Consider the following 22,926-nt stretch of genomic DNA (forward strand, 5'->3'; position numbering starts at 1 on the left):
TCTACAGCCGTCTGATCTTTGACAAACCTGAGAAAAACAAGAAATGGGGAAAGGATTCCCTATTTAATAAATGGTGCTGGGAAAGTTGGCTAGCCGTAAGGAGAAAGCTGAAACTGGATCCTTTCCTTACTCCTTATATGAGAATTAATTCAAGATGGATTAGAGACTTAAATGTTAGACTTAAAACCATAAAAACCCTAGAAGAAAACCTAGGTAATACCATTTAGGACATAGGCATGGGCAAGGACCTCATGTCTAAACCACCAAAAGCAACAGCAACAAAAGCCAGAATTGAAAAATGGGATCTAATTAAACTAAAGAGCTTCTGCACAGCAAAAGAAACTACCATCAGCGTGAACAGGCAATCTACAGAATGGGAGAAAATTTTTGCAATCTACTCATCTGACAAAGGGCTAATATCCAGAACCTATAAAGAACTCAAACAAATTTACAAGAAAAAAACAAACAACCCCATCAAAAAGTGGGCAAAGGATATGAACAGACACTTCTCAAAAGAAGACATTCACACAGCCAACAGACACATGAAAAAATGCTCATCATCACTCGCCATCAGAGAAATGCAAATCAAAACCACAATGAGATACCATCTCACACCAGTTAGAATGGCAATCATTAAAAAGTCAGGAAACAACAGGTGCTGGAGAGGATGTGGAGAAACAGGAACACTTTTACACTGTTGGTGGGATTGTAAACTAGTTCAACCATTGTGGAAGACAGTGTGGCGATTCCTCAAGGATCTAGAACTAGAAATACCATTTGACCCAGCCATCCCATTACTGGGGATATACCCAAAGGATTATAAATCATGCTGCTATAAAGACACATGCACATGTATGTTTATTGCGGCACTATTCACAACAGCAAAGACTTGGAATCAACCAAAATGTCCATCAGTGACAGACTGGATTAAGAAAATATGGCACATATACACCATGGAATACTATGCAGCCATAAAAAAGGATGAGTTCGTGTCCTTTGTAGGGACATGGATGCAGCTGAAAACCGTCATTCTCAGCAAATTATCGCAAGAACAGAAAACCAAATACCACATGTTCTCACTCACAGGTGGGAACTGAACAATGAGATCACTTGCATACAGGAAGGGGATCATCACACACCAGGTCCTATTGTGGGGGTGGGGGGGATAGCATTAGGAGATATACCTAATGTAAATAACGAGTTAATGGATGCAGCACACCAACATGGCACATGTATACATATGTAACAAACCTGCACATTGTGCACACGTACCCTAGAACTTAAAGTACAATAAAAAATATATATTTTTGAATTTTTTTGAATCAGATACATATAAAACATTCTGATATACACTTAAATACATTGAAAACATTTTAATTTTTAATATATATCAATTATAAATTGAAATCAACAAAACTGTTTTGTATTAAGACTCTTTTAGAAATGAAACTTTTGTCTTAGGACTGAGATAGTCATTTTCTCATTGATAAAGAAATAATTGTTTGCTGAGGTATGAGTAAGAAAAACACATAAAGAAAAGTACCTTAAAGAGGATATTTTAAAATTCTATGCAAAGGGAAATATATTTATCACAATAAATACCATGTCAAATGGAATAAAATATAAGAAAATAAAAATAATTTGGCCAGACGCAGTGGCTCATGTCTGTAATCCCAGCACTTTGAGAGGCTGAGGCGGGTGGATCACCTGAGGTCAGGAGTTCGAGAACAGACTGGACAATATGGTGAAACCCTGTGTCTACTAAAATACAAAAAATTAGCCAGGCGTGGTGGCACATGCCTGTAATCCCAGATACTCGGGAGGCTGAAGCAGAAGAATCGCTTGAACTCGGGAGGCAGAGGTTGCAGTGAGCCGAGATCATGCCATTGCACTGCAGCCTGGGAAACGAGTGAAACCCCGTCTCAAACAAACAAACAAACAAACAAAAATAATTTATGAATGTCCATCCATCAACATCTGTTCTTCAATGTACTAGGTCTATCAGATACTAATTCTAGGGATTAAAAAAACTCAAGACATGACATTAACTAAACATAAAATCCTAATGATTACTTACTGCATAAGAGAAGCTCTTTCAAAGTACTGAATGGCTTTTTCCCAAAACTGGGTGTCAATGTAATAGGCTCCAAGCCACTCAATGACTTCAATATTACAAGGAAAATACCTATATGACTGGAAAAATATATGGAATGTAACAATACAACTTCAATGGCAATATGTAATTTATTTCTTGAATACTTTACCTATTGAATAAATTTATCCAATATGACATTTCTTAATAAAGGAGTATGAGCTGTCCTAAGTACTTTGTAAATTCTGAAACTATATAATATTTAGAAAACCTAAGCTTTGCTTGACACATTTTTCAATTATCTGTAAATACTTTTGCTATAACAATATATGAGCTGAGTTCAATTAAATATTTAAAAGAATAAAAAAGAGACGCAAATCGTGCTTCAAGAGAAAAACGAATTTGTACTTCTTTTTATTATTAATATTATTAATTATGATTATTTTAAGACGGTCTTGCTCTGTAGCCCAGCCTGGAGCGTACTAAACGAATTTGTACTTCTTTGTATTATTAATATTAGTTATGATGATTTTCAGACGGTCTTGCTCTGTGGCCAGCCTGGAGTGTACTAAACGAATTTGTACTTCTTTGTATTATTAATATTATTAGTTATGATGATTTTCAGACAGTCTTGCTCTGTAGCCAGCCTGGAGCCTGGAGTGTACTAAATATGATCTTGGCTCACCACAATCTCTGCCTCCTGGGTTCAGGCAATTCTTGTGCTTTAGCGTCCTGAGTAGCTAGGGTCACAGGCATGCCACAACCACACTTGGCTAATTTTTGTATTTTTAGTAGAGAGGGGGTTTCCTCATGTTGGCCAGGCTGGTCACATACTCCTGGGCCTCAAGTGATCTGCCTTCTTTGGCCTCCCAAAGTGCTGGGATTAAAGGTATGGGCCACCACGCCTATCCTTTTAGCATTATTATTTTAGAGATAGGGTCTTGTTATGTTGCCTAGGCTGGTCTTGATCTCTTGGTCTTAAGCAATCCTCTCACTCTGGCCTCCCAAAGTGTTGAGATTATAGATGTGAGCCACCACACCCAGATCTATTTCATTTTTTTTCATTAAAGCAAGTAAAAACCTACCTTCAGGCCTGGCGTGGTGGTAATCCCACCACTTTGGGAGGCTGAGGCGGGCAGATCAGCTGAAGTCAAGAGTTCGAGACCAGCCTGGCCAACATGGTGAAATGTCCCTTTACTAAAGATACAAAAATTAGCTGGGCGTGGTGGCAGGCGCCTGTAATCCCAGCTACTTGGGAGGCTGAGGCAAGAAAACTGCTTAAACCTAGGAGAAGGAGGCTGCAGTGAGCCGAGACTACACTACTGTGCAGCAGCCTGGGCGACAGAGCAAGACTATCTCAAAACAAAACAAAACAAAACAAAACAAAAACAAAAACTAATTTCATTTTCCAAGAATGCTTTATTTTAAATAAATCATTTAAAACTGGGAAGATCTTCTAAAATTTCAAAGCCTTGCTGCCGTCTTTATAACAACTCATAAAATGCTAAAACACAGAAGGAAATTAAGATAACACACCTACCTCATAGTAATATTGAAATGCTTGAGATTTATCTCCTTCATGATCATATAATTCTCCCAGTTTAGATAAAACTTGAGGATCGGTTGGAACAACACTGACCACCTGCATTAGCCATTCAATAGCTTGACTGGGATTTTCCATTAACTCATATCTTAGGCCATGTCAGTTAAGGAAAACACGTTTTCTAAATTCATTAATCAATAAACAAATTTAAAAAACATTACAGTAACAATATTTCTTAGGCTACAGTAATGTGCTATTGTATACTGTTCCCTCTGGATTTCTCAGGGGTGGAGATGGAATGCAGCAGTACTGTGGAGGTAACATTCTTACTCCCTAGGTATAGCCTGCTTTCCCTTTTCCTTCATTACTATCCACTAAGATCAACTCCCAAATTTCTGGTAGAATTATTCAAAGTATTGTCCAAAAATTGTCCTTAATAAAAATGTCCTGAATGTTGCATCCAGTTATTATCTCTCTCTTAACATGTTCAGCATATTAAGGGAATTACTTTCATGTGTTTTTCCTGTGAGTTTTCCCTAATTAGATTATAAACCCAAGGATAGTTGGGTTTTTTTTTTTCTGTAGCTTTCTTTAGTACCTACTAAGTCTTCTGTGTATACACAAATAATTTATTCATACCAATACTTTTTGACTAATTACTATTTATTTTATACATATTAGATATCTCAGTGAATGGAAGATATTCCAATCCAAAGTTTATTGAAAAAGAAGCACTGTTTTCAATGGTGACAAGTGTGATACCAGAAAAATCTACTATTTTTAATAACAAGTGTGATACCACAAGAAAAAAAAAATGGAAACGTACTCAGTCTCAAATATAACAATTGCTTGACTTGATCCTAGCTGATCATGAACTGGGTAGTAAAAGATAATGACACTGCCAGTTTCAGAGAACTTAAATGAACAAAACAGAACAGAAAGACTACCAGGAGTAACTATGATGCTATCTGATCTAAAACTAATTTTTTTTTTTTTTTTTTTAGGCAGTCCAGCTCTGCACCCAGACTGGAGTGCCATGGCACTATCTTGGCTCACTGCAACCTCTGCCTCCCAGGTTCAAGTGATTCCCCTGCCTCAGTCTTGGGAGTAACTGGGATTACACGCGCCTGCCACAACACCTGGCTAATTTTTGTATTTATAGTAGAGATGGGGTTTCACCATGATGGCCAGGCTGGTCTCGAACTCCTGACCTCAAATGATTCGCCTGCCTCGGCCTCCCAAAGTGCTGGGATTATAGGTATGAGCCACTGTGCCTGGCTTAAAACTAAAATTTTTAAATAAAATTCTTTATCAAAAGTACAGCAGATGGTACTTAAAATTATTAATGGTACACCTCACAATATACACAATTTTCTAAACATATTTGTATAAAATTTAAATCAAGATAACAGTAACCTGAAAACCCACCTAAGATGTTTAACGCTTCCCAATGTTGTGGCCAAAGCTTACTAAAATAAGGAGAGAAATTAAAGTGCTTTTCAAATAGCATGAAAAGCATTAAAAACATTAACACATTTCAGCTTTTTAAACCAAGAGCAGGGCTTATTAAGAAAGCTACGTGTTGTGGAAGAAACTGATATGAGGGCAACATTTTATAGTTCTACAGTCCCCTGAGTTTGAAATATAATACTGATACACATAGTATACATTCAATAAACGACTATTAAATGAACAGAATGAATGAGTGAGTTCATATGAAGAATTACGTAATTTTAGAGGGTAACAGTCTTTGGACACCTCATTATAGCCACAGGTCAGTTAAAAAAATAAGAAAAATCGGCCGGGCGCGGTGGCTCAAGCCTGTAATCCCAGCACTTTGGGAGGCCGAGACGGGTGGATCATGAGGTCAGGAGATGGAGACCAGCCTGGCTAACACCGTGAAACCCCGTCTCTACTAAAAAATACAAAAAAAACTAGACGGGCAAGGTGGCGGGCGCCTGTAGTCCCAGCTACTTGGGAGCCTGAGGCAGGAGAATGGCGTAAACCCGGGAGGCGGAGCTTGCAGTGAGCTGAGATCTGGCCACTGCACTCCAGCCCGGGCGACAGAGCGAGACTCCGTCTCAAAAAAAAAAAAAAAAAGAAAGAAAAGTTATCCAAACTCAATCAAAAATATGAATCAGTAATAAACAGTATTTTATTTAGTAAGTTAGTGCTTCAATGATACCCTACAAGCTTTAGAATTAATACAATGTTCTAAAGCACCAAATTGACTTTCAATGAATGGCTTATATGTACCCAAATGCCATAATTACTTGTTATTTTCAAAATTTAATAAATAATAGTTTTAACCATTAATTCCTCTTTCAATGCAAATGACATTTTAAAATAGCACTACTCAAATGATTTATCACATGATAATCTGCTAGTTAGATTATCCTCATCACTTACTTCAAATATTATCCTCAATTACTTCATTAAACTTATTTAACAATTGATCTTCAATCACCAATTGAGAGAATTAATAACTGTTCCTAAGTTTTTCAAATAAGATACGTATTTGCTATCTGGTAAAGAACTTCCGCACTATTTCGTAGGATTGCATGAAGTTTCAAGAAACAGTCCAAAGCCTCATCCAGCCGATTTAGTTTCTCATAGGTAAGGCCTTAAAAAAAGAAAAAGAAAAAAAAGAAAACCTATAAGCATCATTATTGGTATTAATTTATTTAACGTTAACAGAATAAATCTCAAAATATATGTAAATATTTATCCAGAAGAGAAAATGAAGATGAACTGAGGTTTTTGTTTTTTGATACAGGTCTCACTCCTGCTGCCCATGCTGGAGTGTAGTGGCGCAAACATGGCTCACAGCAGCCTCGATCTCCCAGGCTCAGATGATTCTCCTACCTCAGCCTCTCAAGTAGCTAGGATTACATGCGTGTGCTACCCACGCCCAGTTAATTTTTTGTATTTTTAGTAGAGACGGTATTTTGCCATATTGCTCAGGCTGGTCTGGAACTCCTAGCCTCAAGAGATCCACCTGCCTCAGCCTCCCAAAGTGCTGGGATTACAGGTATGAGCCACCACACCCGGCCAACTGAGGATGTTTTTAAAGAATAATGTTAGGGTGGGGATTCTCCACTGGCAGACACCAAAAGATGCTACAAAGCTGCAGTGATTTTAAAAGTGTCGTGGGGGGCAGGAATAGACAAACAGACTAATAGAACAGAACAAATAGTTCAGAAATGCACTCAATTATAGAGTTTAGTTAAAGACATTTAAAATCAGTGGGGAGGAAAATGCTAGTAATAAGTGGTGCCAGAACAACCGACTATACATTATTATTATTTTTTTGTGGGGGGGGAGGGGCAGAGTCTTGCTCTTTCGCCCAGACTGGAGTGCAGTGGCTGATCTTGGCTCAGTGCAAAATTCGCCTCCCGGGTTCACGCCATTCTCCTGCCTCAGTCTCCCGAGTAGCTGGGACTACAGGTGCCTGCAACCACGCCCAGCTAATTTTTTGTATTTTTAGTAGAGATTAGGGCTTCACTGTGTTAGTCAGGATGGTCTCCATCTCCTGACCTTGTGATCCGCCTGCCTCGGCCTCCCAAAGTGCTGGGATTTACATGCGTGAGCCACTGCGCCCGGCCATTAATTTTTTAAAATGTAGATTCTTATTTCATAAAAAATGAACTCAAAATTTTGAAACTCAACAGAAAAAACAAAGCTATAAGAAGAGTATGAAAATATAGAAAAATGATTTATAATCTTAAGGTAAGAAGGGCTTCATAAAGCAATAAACAAATCAATAAAGCAATAAACACAATTTTTTAAAATGACAAATTTGGCCAGGCGTGGTGGCTCACGCCTGTAATCCCATCACTTTGGGAGGCCGAGGCAGGTGGATCACTTGAGGTCAGGAGTTCGAGACCAGCCTGGCCAACACGGTGAAACCCTGTCTCTACTAAAAATGCAAAAAATTAGACTGGCATAGTGGAGCGTGCCTGTGGTTCCAGCTACGGCAGGAGAATCACTTGAATCTGGAAGGTGGAGGTTGCAGTGAGCTGAGATCATGCCACTGCACCCCAGCCTGGACAACAGAGCGAGACTCAGTCTCAAAAAAAAAAAAAAAAAAAGATAAATTTTACTATATCAATAATAAAACAATTCTTCCATAGAAGAAATAAGAAACAAAGTTAAAATCTAAGCAATGGAGAAAGGAGAAATATTTAATAGTTACAAAACAAATAAATAAGGATATACCTAAGAAGCAAGCTCCTGCATGAAGACCTTTGTCCTCTCTTCAATGCTCTCTTCCCAGATACCCAAGTGGTCATAGCCTCCCTTCCTTCAGTGACTTGAAACATACATTCTCAATGAGGCTCTCCCAGACTCCACCTAAAATGGCTAATTCCTTCTTGCCTCCCCTATTCTTCAAGGTTGGCAGTAGGCCTTCCCTCCGCCTTCAGGCAGGAGATTAAAGAGTCTTTTCTGGGAGGAAAGATACAATTGACTTATGGGCAGGTCTCCAACTAAACAGACCAGACCAGACAGATGCCCTACAGCAGAGTCCCAACCCATCAATCTCCTTCATGGACCTAGAGAGTCCACTCAGTTTTTAGCCATAAACTCCTGACATAACATAGAAAGGAGAATAAAATAAGCTAACCAAAGAAAGCAAAAAATACCTAGGCAGGGAGAAGAAAACTTCGGAAGAAACGTTATTAAGAATCCAAGAGACAAGACCCAGTACTGCAGGGACATGTGTTTGCAAAACTGCAAATTCATGCCCGGGGTGATGTTCATGCCCGGGGTGATATTCATGCCTGGGGTGATGATGCCCCACTTCAGGCAACCTCTGAAAGGCGGGGAAGAGAACGTGATGGTGGTGAGACTCCATGGCTTGTAATATTTGGCTTATTAAAAACAAAATCTGAAGTAAAGATGGCGAAATGTGAAAATGTGTTAAACTGGGGTGATAGGTGCACAGGTATTTATTTCTTGTGTGTACTTTTATGTATGTTTGAAATTCCATCTATCGGCTTGGCAAAAGTTAAAAAGAATGATAATATCCAGTATTAGCAGAAATTTGGGAAATTAGGATTATACACTGTGATGGAAAAGCCTTTTTAGAGGGCAGTATAGCAAGCCTGATCCAAATTTTGCAGTGCATAGCTCCTGAATCATTAATTCCACTAAAATAAACTATAATCTAAGAGGCAGTAGTCTTCAATTTTCTGTTAGAAGGAAGTCAACTCCTCCTCCTAATGTGTTCGAGCTCTTTAAGCAAAACAAAACAAAAACAAACACAAAGCAAAAAATAAATAATTTAAAAAGCAGTTTCGCCTTGTTTCACTTACCAATATTATAAAGCGCTTCAGTACAAGAAGAATCATTTCTTAGAGCCTCTTTATAGAATTCAGCGGCCTTCTCATAATCACCATTTGCAAAAACTGTATTACCTTTATTAGTAAGAGCTGCTGGATTATATCTATCAGAGTTCACAGCTATATCTGCATAGCTGCTGGCTTGTGCAAAATCCTTTCCCTAAGTAAAATACATATACAAAGTACTTGAATTTCATGAAATACTTTTTCTGACTGTTCTGAGATTACAGACATAATAAATAGACTTTCTGAGATTACAAATATAATGAACAAAAATATTTTACATATCTTGGTCTTGATAGTCTGATTCTACATAAGAGTTTTACTCATCAAGCTCAACCACCCAAGCTTCTTGTGATTGACTTCTCCAGTCTCATGGTTAGAATAACAACACTATTTATATGTAGGTGGTTCCATGCTCAACGCCCAAATTCCATGTCACCATTTGCTGCAGCGCTCCCCCTCCCACTTGAAGCCCTGAAATAGCTGTCACAAAAGCACTACCCTTCCTGCCCCTAGCACACTGGCTGCATCACCTACTAGGTCTCTGCACTGGTGGCAATCCATTGTTTTTTTCCGTCTCCATGCCAAATGCTCTGTCAGGGCCTTACCATCATTCACGTGAGCTACAGGAACCTCTGTTCTTAAATATCATGACCATCTGTGCCAGGTCAGCTTGGTTAACCCAGGAACTACATTTCTAAGAAGGTCCTTCACTATTAGGCTCTTGTCTAGACTTGGCCAAAAGAGGAACTTGTGTGACATCTGGAATGCAGACCTGAAGCAGTGGCCTTTAGTCTCTGAAAGGCTTTTTCTTGTCATCAGATGCAGGACTGATGCAGAAGTGTCCATGGGTACCAGCTTCTCCTCACTCACTCCACTCCATGGGCAGCTCTTCTTCCTGACTATGCCGTCCCTGCTCCATGACAGGGTTTGGCTGTGGCCCCCAGAGGAGGCAGCTGCACAGAGGTATCTACTTCCCACAGAACTCCCCATGAAGGCCTTCTGGGTTCTACTGTGGCAGCTGGATGTGTGCGGCCACTCACTGACTGATGGTGATTCCTCCTCAGATCTCCAGCTCCCCTACTGCACCGTCACCACCAGGGCTCCTTCACAACCGTGTAACATTAAATTCCCATGCCCCTTCTCCCACGTCACTCACAGTGACCGTCCTTGGTTAAACTTTGTAAAAAGTTTAGATATAACTTATATATAATAAACCTGACCCCTTTAAAATGTAGAATTCTGTGGCATTTAGTAGGTTCACAAAGTTGTGCAACCACTGTCAATATCTACTTCCACCCTCAAAAGAAACCGTGTACCCATTAGTAGTCACTCCCCATTCTCCTCTGCCCCCAGCCCCTGGCAACCACTAATCTGTTTCCTGTCTCCATGCCTATTCTGGACACCAAATATAAATAGAATCATAAAATATGCAGTCTTTTGTGTCTGACTTCTTTCACTCAGCATAATATTTTTAAGGTCCGTCCATGTTTTAGCAGACATCTGTGCTGCGGTCCTTGTAAAGGCTGAATAACGTCCCACTGTGTGGATAGCCAACATGTCCTTTATCCACTCACTGTTGAGGGACACTTGGGTTGCTTCCAGGCTCCTTTATGGTTACTACAAATAACGCTGCCATGAACATTCATGTGCAAGTTTTTGTGTGAACTCTGATTGAACTCTGAAACAAAAATTGGTACCTACAAGTGGGGTGCTGCTGTTATAAAAACATGTAACATTGTCTTTTGGACTATACAGCAGGCAAAACTGAGAAAAGCTGTGAGGGGCTGTGTTGGGGACTGGAGAGATGGTGGAGCATGAGTGAGCCTGCAAAGGCAGAAGGAATCATCAGAGGCTGGATACAGAGCAGGCCGCACTGTCACCGTGAAGCACTGACACCAGTGGCACCCACAGAGTGGGCTGGAGGACAGGAAGTGCACCTGATAAATATGCCCGTGTGGCCAAGGCAATTTCTAGGCAGGATGCTGCAGGGCCAATGAACTGATTTTAACTGGGTATATAACTGATCAGGCATAGGAAGATAAAAATGAGCTAAGGAGAGAACTGTTCAGTTTGCAGGTAGAATTTCGAGAAAATATAGAAGAACTAGGACTCGCTAAGGTAGAAAATAAAATTATTTCATGTCTCCAGTTTCTTGTGGTGGCACAAGATTCTCAAAGTAGGACCTGGTGGCAGGTTAGGGAACAATTCAAAGGTGTGGCTGTAATACCTTTCGTAAACATCTCACAAAGATTTAAGGTCATACCTAGCAGACCTTCTCTCCCAGGCAGTGAAAAGGGCTTCTAAGACACTTCAAGGCTCTGTTCTACAGCAGCTTATACACCTAGTGGGAAGGAGTCTGTCCTGAAAAGAATTCTGGATGCAGCTGTTGAGACATGTGGGAAATCCTAACAAGACTTAGAGAAAACCCTCCAAGGTTTTAGGGGAGTTTTTTTTTGTTGTTTGTTTGTTTGTTTTTGAGGCGGAATCTTGCTCTGTCGCCCGGACTGGAGTGCAGTGGCCGGATCTCAGCTCACTGCAAGCTCCGCCTCCCAGGTTCACGCCATTCTCCTGCCTCAGCCTCCCGAGTAGCTGGGACTACAGACGCCGCCACCTCGCCCGGCTCGTTTTTTGTATTCTTTAGTAGAGACGGGGTTTCACCGTGTTAGCCAGGATGGTCTCGATCTCCTGACCTCGTGATCTGCCCGTCTCGGCCTCCCAAAGTGCTTCATTACAGGCTTTAGCCACCGCGCCCGGCCGGGTTTTAGGGGAGTTGTACTGACTGTTGCTAGTTTGGATTAAAGGCACAGACAGAGTCCAAAATGAAAAAAGCTCTCTGTGTCCCAAATGTCTCAGGGCAGAACACAGACTGAGAAAGTTAATCAGCTGCAAATACAGGCTATTTCTTTCTCTTCTTTTTTTACATTTTACTTTAAGTTATGGGATACATGTGTAGAATGTGCAGGTTTGTTACATAGGTATACATGTGCCATGGTGGTTTGCTGCATCCATCAACCTGTCACCTAGGTTTTAATCCCCGCATGCACTAGGTATTGGTCCTAATGCTCTCCCTTCCCTTGCCTTCCACTCCTTGACAGGCCCCAGGGTGTGATGCTCCCCTCCCTGTGTCCATGTGTTCTCACTGCTCAGCTCTCGCTTCTGAGTGAGAACATGCAGTGTTTGGTTTTCTCGCTTCTGAGCGGGAACATGCAGTGTTTGGTTTTCTCGCTTCTGAGCGGGAACATGCAGTGTTTGGTTTTCTCGCTTCTGAGCGGGAACATGCAGTGTTTGGTTTTCTCGCTTCTGAGCGGGAACATGCAGTGTTTGGTTTTCTCGCTTCTGAGCGGGAACATGCAGTGTTTGGCTTTCTCGCTTCTGAGCGGGAACATGCAGTGTTTGGTTTTCTCGCTTCTGAGCGGGAACATGCAGTGTTTGGCTTTCTCGCTTCTGAGCGGGAACATGCAGTGTTTGGTTTTCTCGCTTCTGAGTGGGAACATGCAGTGTTTGGTTTTCTGTTCCTGAAACACAGGCTGTTTCTTATACAAAAGGAAGCTGCTCTCAGAAGGCAGAGCCAAGAGTCATAGAGGAAAAAGAATTAGGGGGCCACTTCGAGGGAGCAGAGCTGGGCCCTAATCAAGGAATATTCCTTTTTCTCAGACTAGGGAGCACTGGCCACACCTGCTTTGCTAGGTTTCAGAATCATTAAGGAAAGTGACTGTGATGTGCCTCTATCCCTCCGCTTTGGAGATGAGTGTCTTACAGGGGATGAGTGCCTGTCTCTTCATTCAGAAATCTTTGGATCAAGAAGAAAGAAATTGTGCCTGAGAAAGCTCCATTTCTTGTTTTTTTGTTTGTTTGAGACGGAGTCTCATTCTGTCGCCCAGGTTGGAATGCAGTGGCACGATCCTGGCTCACTGCGACCTTTGCCTTCCAGGTTCAAGCAATTCTCATGCCTCAGCCTTCCGAGGAGCTGGGACTACAGGCATGCACCACCATGCCTGGCTAATTTTTTATATTTTTGGTAGAGACAGGGTTTCACCGTGTTTAGCAGAGATGAGGTTTCACTATGTTGGCCAGGCTCAAACTCCTGGCCTCAAGTGATCCATCTGCCTCAGCCTCCCAAAGTGCTGGGATTACAGGCATGAGCCACCAAACCCAGCTGGAAAGCCCCATTTCTATCCAGACCTGATGTAGATCCTGGCCTTTGAACCTGATGCTGTGGTGGAATGAGACTCTGAGAGTCTTAGGAGGGCTATGAATAACTGGGGTCTGAGTGCAGGCAGTGGTAGATTCTTACAATAATGACTTCAGTGGATCACACCTCCCAGGATTCATGCATGACTCATTCAGGAATGATTCTCCCTCATGTTTGTTTTGTTCAATAAAATAATAACAAACTCAATGCGCTAATATACACCTGTGTACTGGGGTTTGTTCTGATGGAACCCAGTCCCACCTGAGAAGGCTGGGATCCCCTGCTGGAGATGCTCTGAGGGAAGACTGAGTTGCCCTGGCCAACAGTTCAGCTAAGTGACAGGCATGAGATAGGAATTTGGAACATCCACTCTCAGTTATGCCTCAGAGGATGGCAGCTGCATGAGTAAGGCCAGGCAAGCCCAGCGAAAGAAGCATCCAGGTGAACCCAGCTCACTGGGTAGAATGTAAGCAAATACCTGGTGATTTCAAGCCACTACGGCTTGGAGCAGTTCATTACACAGCAAGAGAAAATAGATACAACTATATGCCGGATACCAACAATATACTTTCAACTACATATCATATAAAACTACATAGGAGACTCATCACTTGGCCTCAAAACATTCTTGATTACAACCATTTTCTTCAGAACCAAGTGTAAGAAATTGCTGATGAGATGCTCTAATAGCTCTGCTTGGTTGATTAAATTTAACAATTCTCTTTGCTTCTTTAAATTTTCTATTGGTCTCCTCCTGCACAGTCATCAAACTTGGTAAAGATCTGGTGACGAACTGGGTCAAAAAATTCATTAGTGATTTTCTAAATTCAAAATTTAATGGCCATGATAGACACCACGCTTCACCCCGTGGACTTGCCCGTCAGAGCTGCTGGAAGTGCTACTGGCCACCAGCCTCAGCAGGCAGCCCTCTCTGGAAACTGGGTGGAAGACAGAGGCACCTTGTCCCCCTTCCTAGAGATGACCCTTTTTTGGGAGGCAGGCCACATCCAATGGCTGGCTGGTGTAGGGGTACAAAGGTCCACCCTCTCTCTTTTCCTGCCTCCTTGTGAAGAAGGTGCTTGCTTCTCCTTCTGCTATGACTGTAAGTTTCCTGAGGTTTCCCTGGCCATACAAAAATGTCAGTCAATTAAACCTCTTTCTTTTATAAATTACCCAGTCTCGGGTAATTTCTTTACAGCAGTGTGAGAACAGACTAACACACCTCCTGTCTACTTGTTTCCATCATTACAAAAAATGTTTAAATATATTTAAAAAGAAACTCAACATCTTTTCCCCCAATCAGCACCCCCGTCTAGACATGTAACTAACTGGTACCACTCTCCTACCAGCAGATTAAAGCACTGGAGTCATTCTTCAACCAGGGGTTTGGATCTCTTTCTTCATCTTTACATATATGAGGGATATGATACCTTTCCACTAGCAACAGCAGTTCAGCACAGTAGTGCTTCTCAGTGGTGCACAGATCAGAAGCTCTAAGAGGGACTGGAAACATGGTTTAATAAAATACCATGACTTTTTTTCTCATTTGTTAGTAAATGTTTAATAAGCACCTGTCATCAGCAAGGCACTGTGCACAATACAAAGCTGAAGCTGATGGGCTAATGGAGAAGAATCACATATAAACCATTAAAATACAATGCTGTAAGTGCAAACAAAATATTCTAGGAGCACAAAGGAAGGTGAGAATATCTGCCAAGGAGAGTCAGGAAGGCCTTCATATTTCAGCTGGGTCATGAAAGTAAATTTAAACAAGGGGTTGGATAATGGAATATTCTTACAATAAGGGCAGTTCTTGGAAATCTGTTAAGCCCATTCCTATGCCATTATTCTGAGCAAAACTTAAGCAAAACCCAAGACGCTGGAAATTCGAGAGTTAGTGGCTAAGGCAGAGTTAAGGAGTTGTGGCAGCCTTCTAATAGTTTACCTCCCAGGTATATGGTGAGGTTTGGGTTGCTGTCATGCCTTCATCTGGACCCTTCCGTGGCCCTGCCACCTCAGCATCAACAGTCATTCCTAAGGAAAGCTCTTACAGGCTTCTTCTACACGCAGGACAAAATTAAATCTCAGATCATTTCCTCTAAGAATCATAGAATGACAGAATTGAAAAGGATACTGAAAAATGACACAGTTCAGTTGTTTCTAACCTCCAGTCCTTAAAATCGTAGAGGTTCTCAAAGTGACAAATGAAAATCTACAATTTTTTTTTTTTTTGAGACAAGGTATCTGTCACCAAACAGGAGTACAATGGCACAATCATGGCTCACAACAGCCTTGACCTCCTCAGCTCAGGTGGATCCTCCCACCTCAGCCTTCTGAGTAGCTGGGACTACAGGCATGCACCACCATGCCCAGCTGATTTTTTGAACTTTTTGTAGAGACAGGCATTGTGTTGCCCAGGCTGGTCTCAAACTCCTAGGCTCAAGTGATCCACATGCCTCAGCCTCCCAAAGTGCTGGGACTGTAGGCTTGAGGCACCACACCTACCTATAATCAATTTTCAATATTCAGAAAAAGCCTACCAGAAATTCTGAATTTTCTGGTGAAAAGAAATGACTCTTACACACACTTCCCTCCCAGCACTTTCTTGCCTCTGTATTTTTGTTTAGTCCCCGTCTCCCTACAAATGCCCCTTTCTATATTCTGACCTGCAAGATCCAACTCTCTATGAAATCTTTCCTGAAAGCCCTAAATTAGAATGTTCTTTGCCTCCTCTGAATTTCTGAAGCACTTATTATTTATGTTAGTTTATTGTTCTCTACTTTAAACCTTCCTTCCTTGTCTACCTCCTTTGTTCCAAAGACAAGAACGCTCCCCTTTAGGGAGCTTTTAGACTTTTGGTAGTCCCATGATTGGCATCCAGTAGATGCTCAATGAAAGCTTGTTAGAGATGATACTCTGTAACCTTACATAAATCTTTTAACCTAAGATGTCACTTTCTTTACTAATAACACAAAGGAGTTGAAACACATCTCTAGCTCTTCCAGCTGTACGTTCCATAATCTATGATGTGATACTTATCACTACAATTTTTCTCCCTCCCTTCTCCTTCAGAGATGGTCTTCTCACTCATGTCTGCCAACTCAGCCCCTGGCCTTGCACTTGTCATGATCAGATCCTCTATACACCTCAGTCCACTTACTATTCTCCACCAGTATTCTTTGGGACTTCTCCTTAGGCATGATCCTCAGGCAGAAATTTAGCAATACAAAATTAGCAATACAAAAAAGAGTTACTCATATTAGCATATGATTAACCAGTAAAATAGCACATATAAACCATTAAAATACAATGCTGTAAGTGCAAACAAAATATTCTAGGAGCACAAAGGAAGGAAGGTGCTAACATGATTAACTCTTAGTAGTAAAAAAACTTACCATATAATACAGGGCTGAGAGATTGGTCGCAGCTGCACTTTTCACTCTACTGTCCTTTTTTTCCAACATTTTTAAGATCTCTACAGCCTAGAAACAGAATATCTGAAGGTTACTACCATTATAATACCACAGTACTCAAGCTTATGGTTGGGGAAAAGATCAGTGTTCCTGAAGGGTACGACCAGGGAAGGGCACAAAAGGGGTGGATTAACATGTTCAAGAAAACAGATTACAAGAAGAGAATTTCATTTGAGAACTAGAATTTATAAAAAAGAATAAAATGGAAATTCTGGAATTAAAAATATAATTAAGACAACAGAGCTGAAGAGAGGCCTGGTAACTGGAAGAAAGGTCAGTAGTAAGTAATGAGCCTTGGAAGGCTGGGCATGGTGGCTCATGCCTATAATCTCAGCACTTTGGGAGGCTGCGGCAGAAGAACTGCTTGAGGTCAGGAGTTTGAGACTAGACTGGGCATAGGCGTGAGACTCTGTCTAAAAAATAAAAATATGATAACAATAATAATAATAATAATGAGCCTTGGGAGTCATGTGATGCAGCTGTTTATCCTGCATAACGGGGTGGGCAATGAGGCCTTGAAAGGTTTTGCCTAAGAGATCAAATTTGATCTTTACAAAATAATTCTGAGGTTTCTGCTTCTGGCCATGACTGACCAGCCTATAGAAGACCATTCTTTGACGGAGAACAACTAGAAAGATGATAGAAAATACTAAAAATATTTTTTGAAGGCACTGTAGAGCTAGCAAAGCAACCAGGATTTCAAGGCCAAGGTCCCAGAAAATGTTCAGAATAAATGAAGCATGGCAAAATAGATGGCTAAAAAAGGTTCCTAGAAAAGAACACAAGAGACTTATGGGAGCATAATGAAAAGGTCTAACAGAAATGTAATTGGAGTTTCAGAAGGCTAAGAAGGAAAAATGGCACGGAATTTTTCAAAACCAGTAACAGAAAATAATTCTGGGAGTATTACAAAAAGTGATCTGAAGTAGATCCAAATATAATTACATTTTTAAATCATGAGAAATGAAAGTATGTTTTTAACTACCTGGCAGGTCTGAGACAATCCTAACCAAATAAGATGTGTGGAACGCTCAGACACTTTACATGAAAGGTAAATGAGTATTCAACCTAGAAATTGCTACAGAATATCAGAAAGAAAAAACAAGGTAGAGAAAGGCACTGGGTCTTCCTTCCTTCCTTCCTCTTAAAACACATTTACTGATTAGAGGACTTGACTCTTGGTGCCTCCTGCTCCTAGAAAGCAGCTGTGTACAAGCAAAAGTAACCATGTTAGCGTTTATAATGGTTGTCAGCTACAGCTGTTGCAAATGTCTGACAGATTCTGAGATGTGGGCTCTTCAGTGTCTGACCTCAAATGAAGTATCAGTAGGCACACTGACTCAATTTTTTTGAAGGACAGAAGACTTTAAAACATTCAATTTCAGATACTTTGGTTAGAATATGAGTAAATTGTTATCCTTTTATTTGTATTATTTGCACAACAAAGTTGCCAAGCAAATTATTCTTTTAAAGGGTTTTTGATGACTTCAAAGAAAACTGATGGAAGTTTCTAGGTCAGCAGTTTACAATTCTACAAAGTAAACACTGGAAAAGAAAAACCCAAACATTGTATCCTCACTTTCAAAATTCTATCATTTGCTTTCTTGGAAAGATCTTATAACACTGCCACAAGTTCCTTAAATTTACCTAAAAAATAATTGCTGCTAATACTGCTTATCCTATAGAAACTACCTCGCTGATTCTTTATACAACCTCCGCAACTATTAATATAAAAGCTACCACTGTTTTGAATCTCTAAGTTTTATAAGTTTTATAAGCTGCATTTCACTTTAAATAAGTTTTATAAGCTGCATTTCACTTTAAGAATTGAGATAGTTTAATCTTCACTTTTAGACTGTGTCACAATAATAAATAAAATAATAATAATAATAATAAAAAAACAACTATATTACTTTGAAATATAAGGCACTTGGACAGGTGTAACTCATATACCCATTAAACTCTCCAAAGTGTACAGGAAAACAAAGCTATTCTCTACAACATCCACAAAACAATACAAAAAGAATGCTAACAAGCAATAAAAACAAATTTTTTTAAAAAAAGGAGTGTTATAGTCCTTTGTATCATTCCTTTTAGAAGCGGCCATTTACATTATAGTCAAGGAAATGTGTTAAATTTTAAAATTTTGATATATACTACTTTGTAACTCATAAAACAATATTTTAAGGCTATATTTAACATCAAATCTATTTTCTCCCAAAATGGTTATTATGAATCCAAAAAACAGTGCAATCCAAAACTATTACTTAAAAAACTTGGCAAAGGTATTTACAACTTAAAACATCCTAAATGGATATCATGTGACAAACTAAAAACACTTCATATTATACGTTTCTAAACTATGATCTATTCTAAAAAGGCAACATAATTATTCTAATAAAAGGAACACTCTTGGGTATTTTTTGGCTCAAGTTTTTGTTTTGAAACAGGCTGTTTTCATAACTGTTCTCTACATGTCCATAAATCTATATAAAATACTTGTTTTTAAAAGTAGAATATTGTAAGTTTATTTATAAATGGAATTGATAAAAGTGCAGTCAAAACGGCAAAACAAAAAAATAAAAACAAACAGTGTTAGCTTGTTTGTTTGTTTCCCTGAAAACAATGAGGAAAAGGGATCTATGTCTGTCCTGGTCTCCTTTCCCAGCTGATGCCATCTAGCTCCTGGCTTCAGCATTCCGCTGAGCCTGCCCCTACACTGAAACAGGCCTCCAGGCCAATGGCTTCATTTCATCCACTTTGGGCTTTTTGGCAGAGTCTATTTTTTCAATTACAAAAGTGGCTACAAACACCATTATTATCAAAAAGACCCATACTCTGTGATTTCAGCATCTTTTTCCTAAAAAAAAAAAAAAAAGTATTTAGAGCTAACTCCAGAACTATATCCTCACAGAAGACATAAATTTTTCCTTTTCACTTTGAATTGTAAATAAAGTAGTTGCCATCAAATGATTATTATGAGATACGTCAACTTTTTCACTTAATAACATTTCTTTCAAACTAAGATGGTATTATACCCACCTCATAATACTTACAATATACAAACAAAAGAAAGACAGAGTGAAAGCAGCAATGATGAAAAGAAAGCAGAAATGGCATTTTAAAAAAATCAGTAAACCAATTGATATTAAAAACTTGAAAATGCAAATGGAACATAAGATATTTTGAACGAGAATAGCTAGGAAAGCACAGATAGTAAGATCTGAGTTCAATAGGTTTTAACATTTAAAAATTAGAGTGTTTATTGCTTAATAAACATAGTTTTAAAACATGAGCTATGACAATGCATTCTTAACCTTTTTTTTTTTTTTTGAGATGAAGTCTCACTCTGTGCAGTGGTGGGATCTCAGCTCACTGCAACTTCCACCTCCTGGGTTCAAGCAATTCTCCTGTCTCAGCCTCCCGAGTAGCTGGGACTACAGGCACACACCACCAGGCCTGGCTAATTTTTATATTTTCAGTAGAGACGGGGTTTCGCCATATTGGTTAGGCTGGTCTCAAAACTCTTGACCTCAGGTGATCCACCTGCCTTGGCCTCCCAAAGTGCTGAGATTACACGTGTGAGCCACCATGCCCGGCCTCTTAACCCTTTCTAAAAAGATCATTTAAAAATAAAATGTCAAAGGAAAACTGTGCAAACATGGTTTTCTCCATTTTGTCATCTATTACATTACATGTCACACACAAAATTTTTTTGTCCATATAGCACTTTAGCAAGATAATAAAGACCAATTTGATTCACGTCACTTCCATATAAAAAGCATTACAACAACGTTAGAGAGTCACTGGAGGCATTCTTCGTGACCAAGGATGTGATGATCAAATGACAGGATAGATACTTTGAAAAGTTTTTTTCAAATGTTTTGTAAATGCTCAAAAAATTAAGCTCAGTAAATTAACATATGCAATGGAACCACCCCATAGTACTACATTATTATATTTATTTCATGAACACTAGGGTTGCTTTTTCCTACCCTCACCTTCTTTGAGTAGATAGTATTCTCCCCACTTCCTTTGTTAGTCCTTTCTGTTGTCTCCCAGGGCAAAAAGTTCTCTAAATAGGAAGACAAACGGAAAGCACAGGCTTGGGAGGGGATGTGGGAAAGATGCTATCGCTTTCTCTGGTCCTTGCTCTCTGGATCTAACTGCGAAGAGCTGAGTTTTCTAGTTGCTGGCATATAATGACACCAACCACTGGTGTTACAGACCAGGACATCAAGTCATTCTGTTTACTCTCTTTGGTTATCCCTCTTTCTTACAGCTGTTTAAGCTTCCTGATTTTGTGTCAGCTCTGTCCTAACTGAGAGACTGCTGAAGGGGGAGCACCCACTCTACCCCCACCCAACGTAGCAAGGGAGCAGCAGTGCCAGTGAGAGATCTGCAGGGTTCTAAAACCCCATACAGCCACGTATGGACCCTTTCATTCCCAATGCAGTGTCAATGAGGAAACCAAACACATAAAACAGACTACAAGGAAGCTGCTCTGGTGAGGATGGCAGGCTCCTGGCTTCCCATGCTCCCTAGCATAATCAGTGTTCCTAAAAACTTTATGCTTTGGGGAACACTTTGAAAACCTCTAGGGTAAAGTTAATCTCTGGAATAGAATATGGTTTATAATTTAGCAACCATGCTATACAAAGAAAGTATTTTAAGAAACAACGGCCAGGCACGGTGGCCCACGCCTGCAATCCCAGCACTTTAGGATCACGAGGTCAGGAGATCAAGACCATCCTGACTAACACGGTGAAACCTTGTCTCTACTAAAAATACAAAAAATTAGCCAGGCATGGTAGCGGGTGCCTATAGTACCAGCTACTCGGGAGGCTGAGGCAGGAGAATGGTGTGAACTCGGGAGGCGGAGCTTGCAGTGAGCTGAGATCGCGCCACTGCACTCCAGCCTAGACGACAGAGCAAGACTCTGTCTTAAAAAAAAAAAAGAAAAGAAAAAGAAACAACAGACAAAAATTAATAAAAGTTTAAAACTACTTTAATGAAAATTATGATAAAATAGAAATAAAAATATTAAACTTCAGAATAATCACAGATAACATTATTCTAGAAAGGAGTTTCCCTGTTTTTATTGCTTTGACCAATTAAGATATGGAATTCCATCTGAAAACTTTTTTAAAACTTACCTGGTTATAGTCCTTTTGTCTCAAGTATGTAACTGCTTTGTTTATTTCCAGATCATTGGCTAGCTCTACATATTGAGAAGCTTTCACCACTTCCACGCACCTATAAGGGAAAGCATAAAAAAGCTTACTTGATTTCGTTTTAGTATATTGATGCTGTTGGTTTTCTTAAATGTGGCTTTTCAAAGATTTTTTAAAGGGTCCCTAGTACTCTGTAAAGATAAGCACTTGAGGCCGGGCGCGGTGGCTCAAGCCTGTAATCCCAGCACTTTGGGAGGCCGAGACGGGCGGATCACGAGGTCAGGAGATCGAGACCATCCTGGCTAACACGGTGAAACCCCGTCTCTACTAAAAATACAAAAACTAGCCGGGCGAGGTGGCGGGCGCCTGTAGTCCCAGCTACTCGGGAGGCTGAGGCAGGAGAATGGCGTAAACCCGGGAGGCGGAGCTTGCAGTGAGCTGAGATCCGGCCACTGCACTCCAGTCCGGGCGACAGAGCGAGACTCCGCCTCAAAAAAAAAAAAAAAAAAAAAAAAAAAAAGATAAGCACTTGAGTTGCTCCAACACAGGTTTTAAGTTACTGAAGTCTTCAGTTCTAAATTACTTTTCTTACCCAATTTATCATTAGTCTATTTTAATTTCTAATCAATTTAAGTAAAAATTGGATTGATATCTACATTCTCATTTTTGAATTAACTATTGTAACAACTTCAATTTGTAACAGATGACAGTTTCCATATATTTTTCCATCTTAAATGCTCTCATGGTGAGAAAAATTCTACAGAACTTGTAGAATATATTTAATTTGTGTGCCAACTTAAATAGATGTTTATGAAAGCACAAAACATTTGCTGTTTACTCTGTATCGGGGCAGTGCTAATTGCTTTACAAGCTTTAATACGTTTAACCCTCACAACAACCCTAAAAGGATTATTTTAATTTTATAGATAGGAAAATGGAAGATCTGAGATCACATTGATTATAACAAATGTACCACACTGGAATGGCATACTGGTGAGGGAGGCTCTGGGTAGGAAGTGGGGAAAGTATATGGAAACTCTGTACATTCTGCTCAATTATGCTAAGAAACTAAAACTGCTCTAAAAAAAAAAAGTCTTTTGATTT

At 39.9% G+C, this 22,926-nt stretch overlaps 1 protein-coding gene across 9 annotated transcripts in view; it reads right to left on the reverse strand.

The window, feature by feature from the left end:
- IFT88 (intraflagellar transport 88) overlaps positions 1 to 22,926 on the reverse strand; it is a 132,378-nt gene that overhangs the window by 56,068 nt on the left and 53,384 nt on the right. For all 9 annotated transcript variants that reach the window (XR_004428874.1, XR_004428875.1, XM_033177023.1 and 6 more), the window contains 6 exons: positions 21,805 to 21,904; positions 16,571 to 16,657; positions 8,951 to 9,137; positions 6,150 to 6,258; positions 3,633 to 3,783; positions 2,078 to 2,193 (listed from right to left, as the gene is read on the reverse strand). Coding sequence is in view for 7 of the 9 variants with exons in the window: in XM_033177023.1 (XP_033032914.1) it covers positions 2,078 to 2,193; positions 3,633 to 3,783; positions 6,150 to 6,258; positions 8,951 to 9,137; positions 16,571 to 16,657; positions 21,805 to 21,904 (750 nt within the window). In the remaining 2 variants the exon portion in view is untranslated. The remainder of the gene's footprint in view (positions 1 to 2,077; positions 2,194 to 3,632; positions 3,784 to 6,149; positions 6,259 to 8,950; positions 9,138 to 16,570; positions 16,658 to 21,804; positions 21,905 to 22,926) is intronic.

Source organism: Trachypithecus francoisi, unplaced genomic scaffold (assembly GCF_009764315.1).
Source record: "Trachypithecus francoisi isolate TF-2019V2 unplaced genomic scaffold, Tfra_2.0 Lachesis_group18, whole genome shotgun sequence".
Taxonomy (NCBI): domain Eukaryota; kingdom Metazoa; phylum Chordata; class Mammalia; order Primates; family Cercopithecidae; genus Trachypithecus; species Trachypithecus francoisi.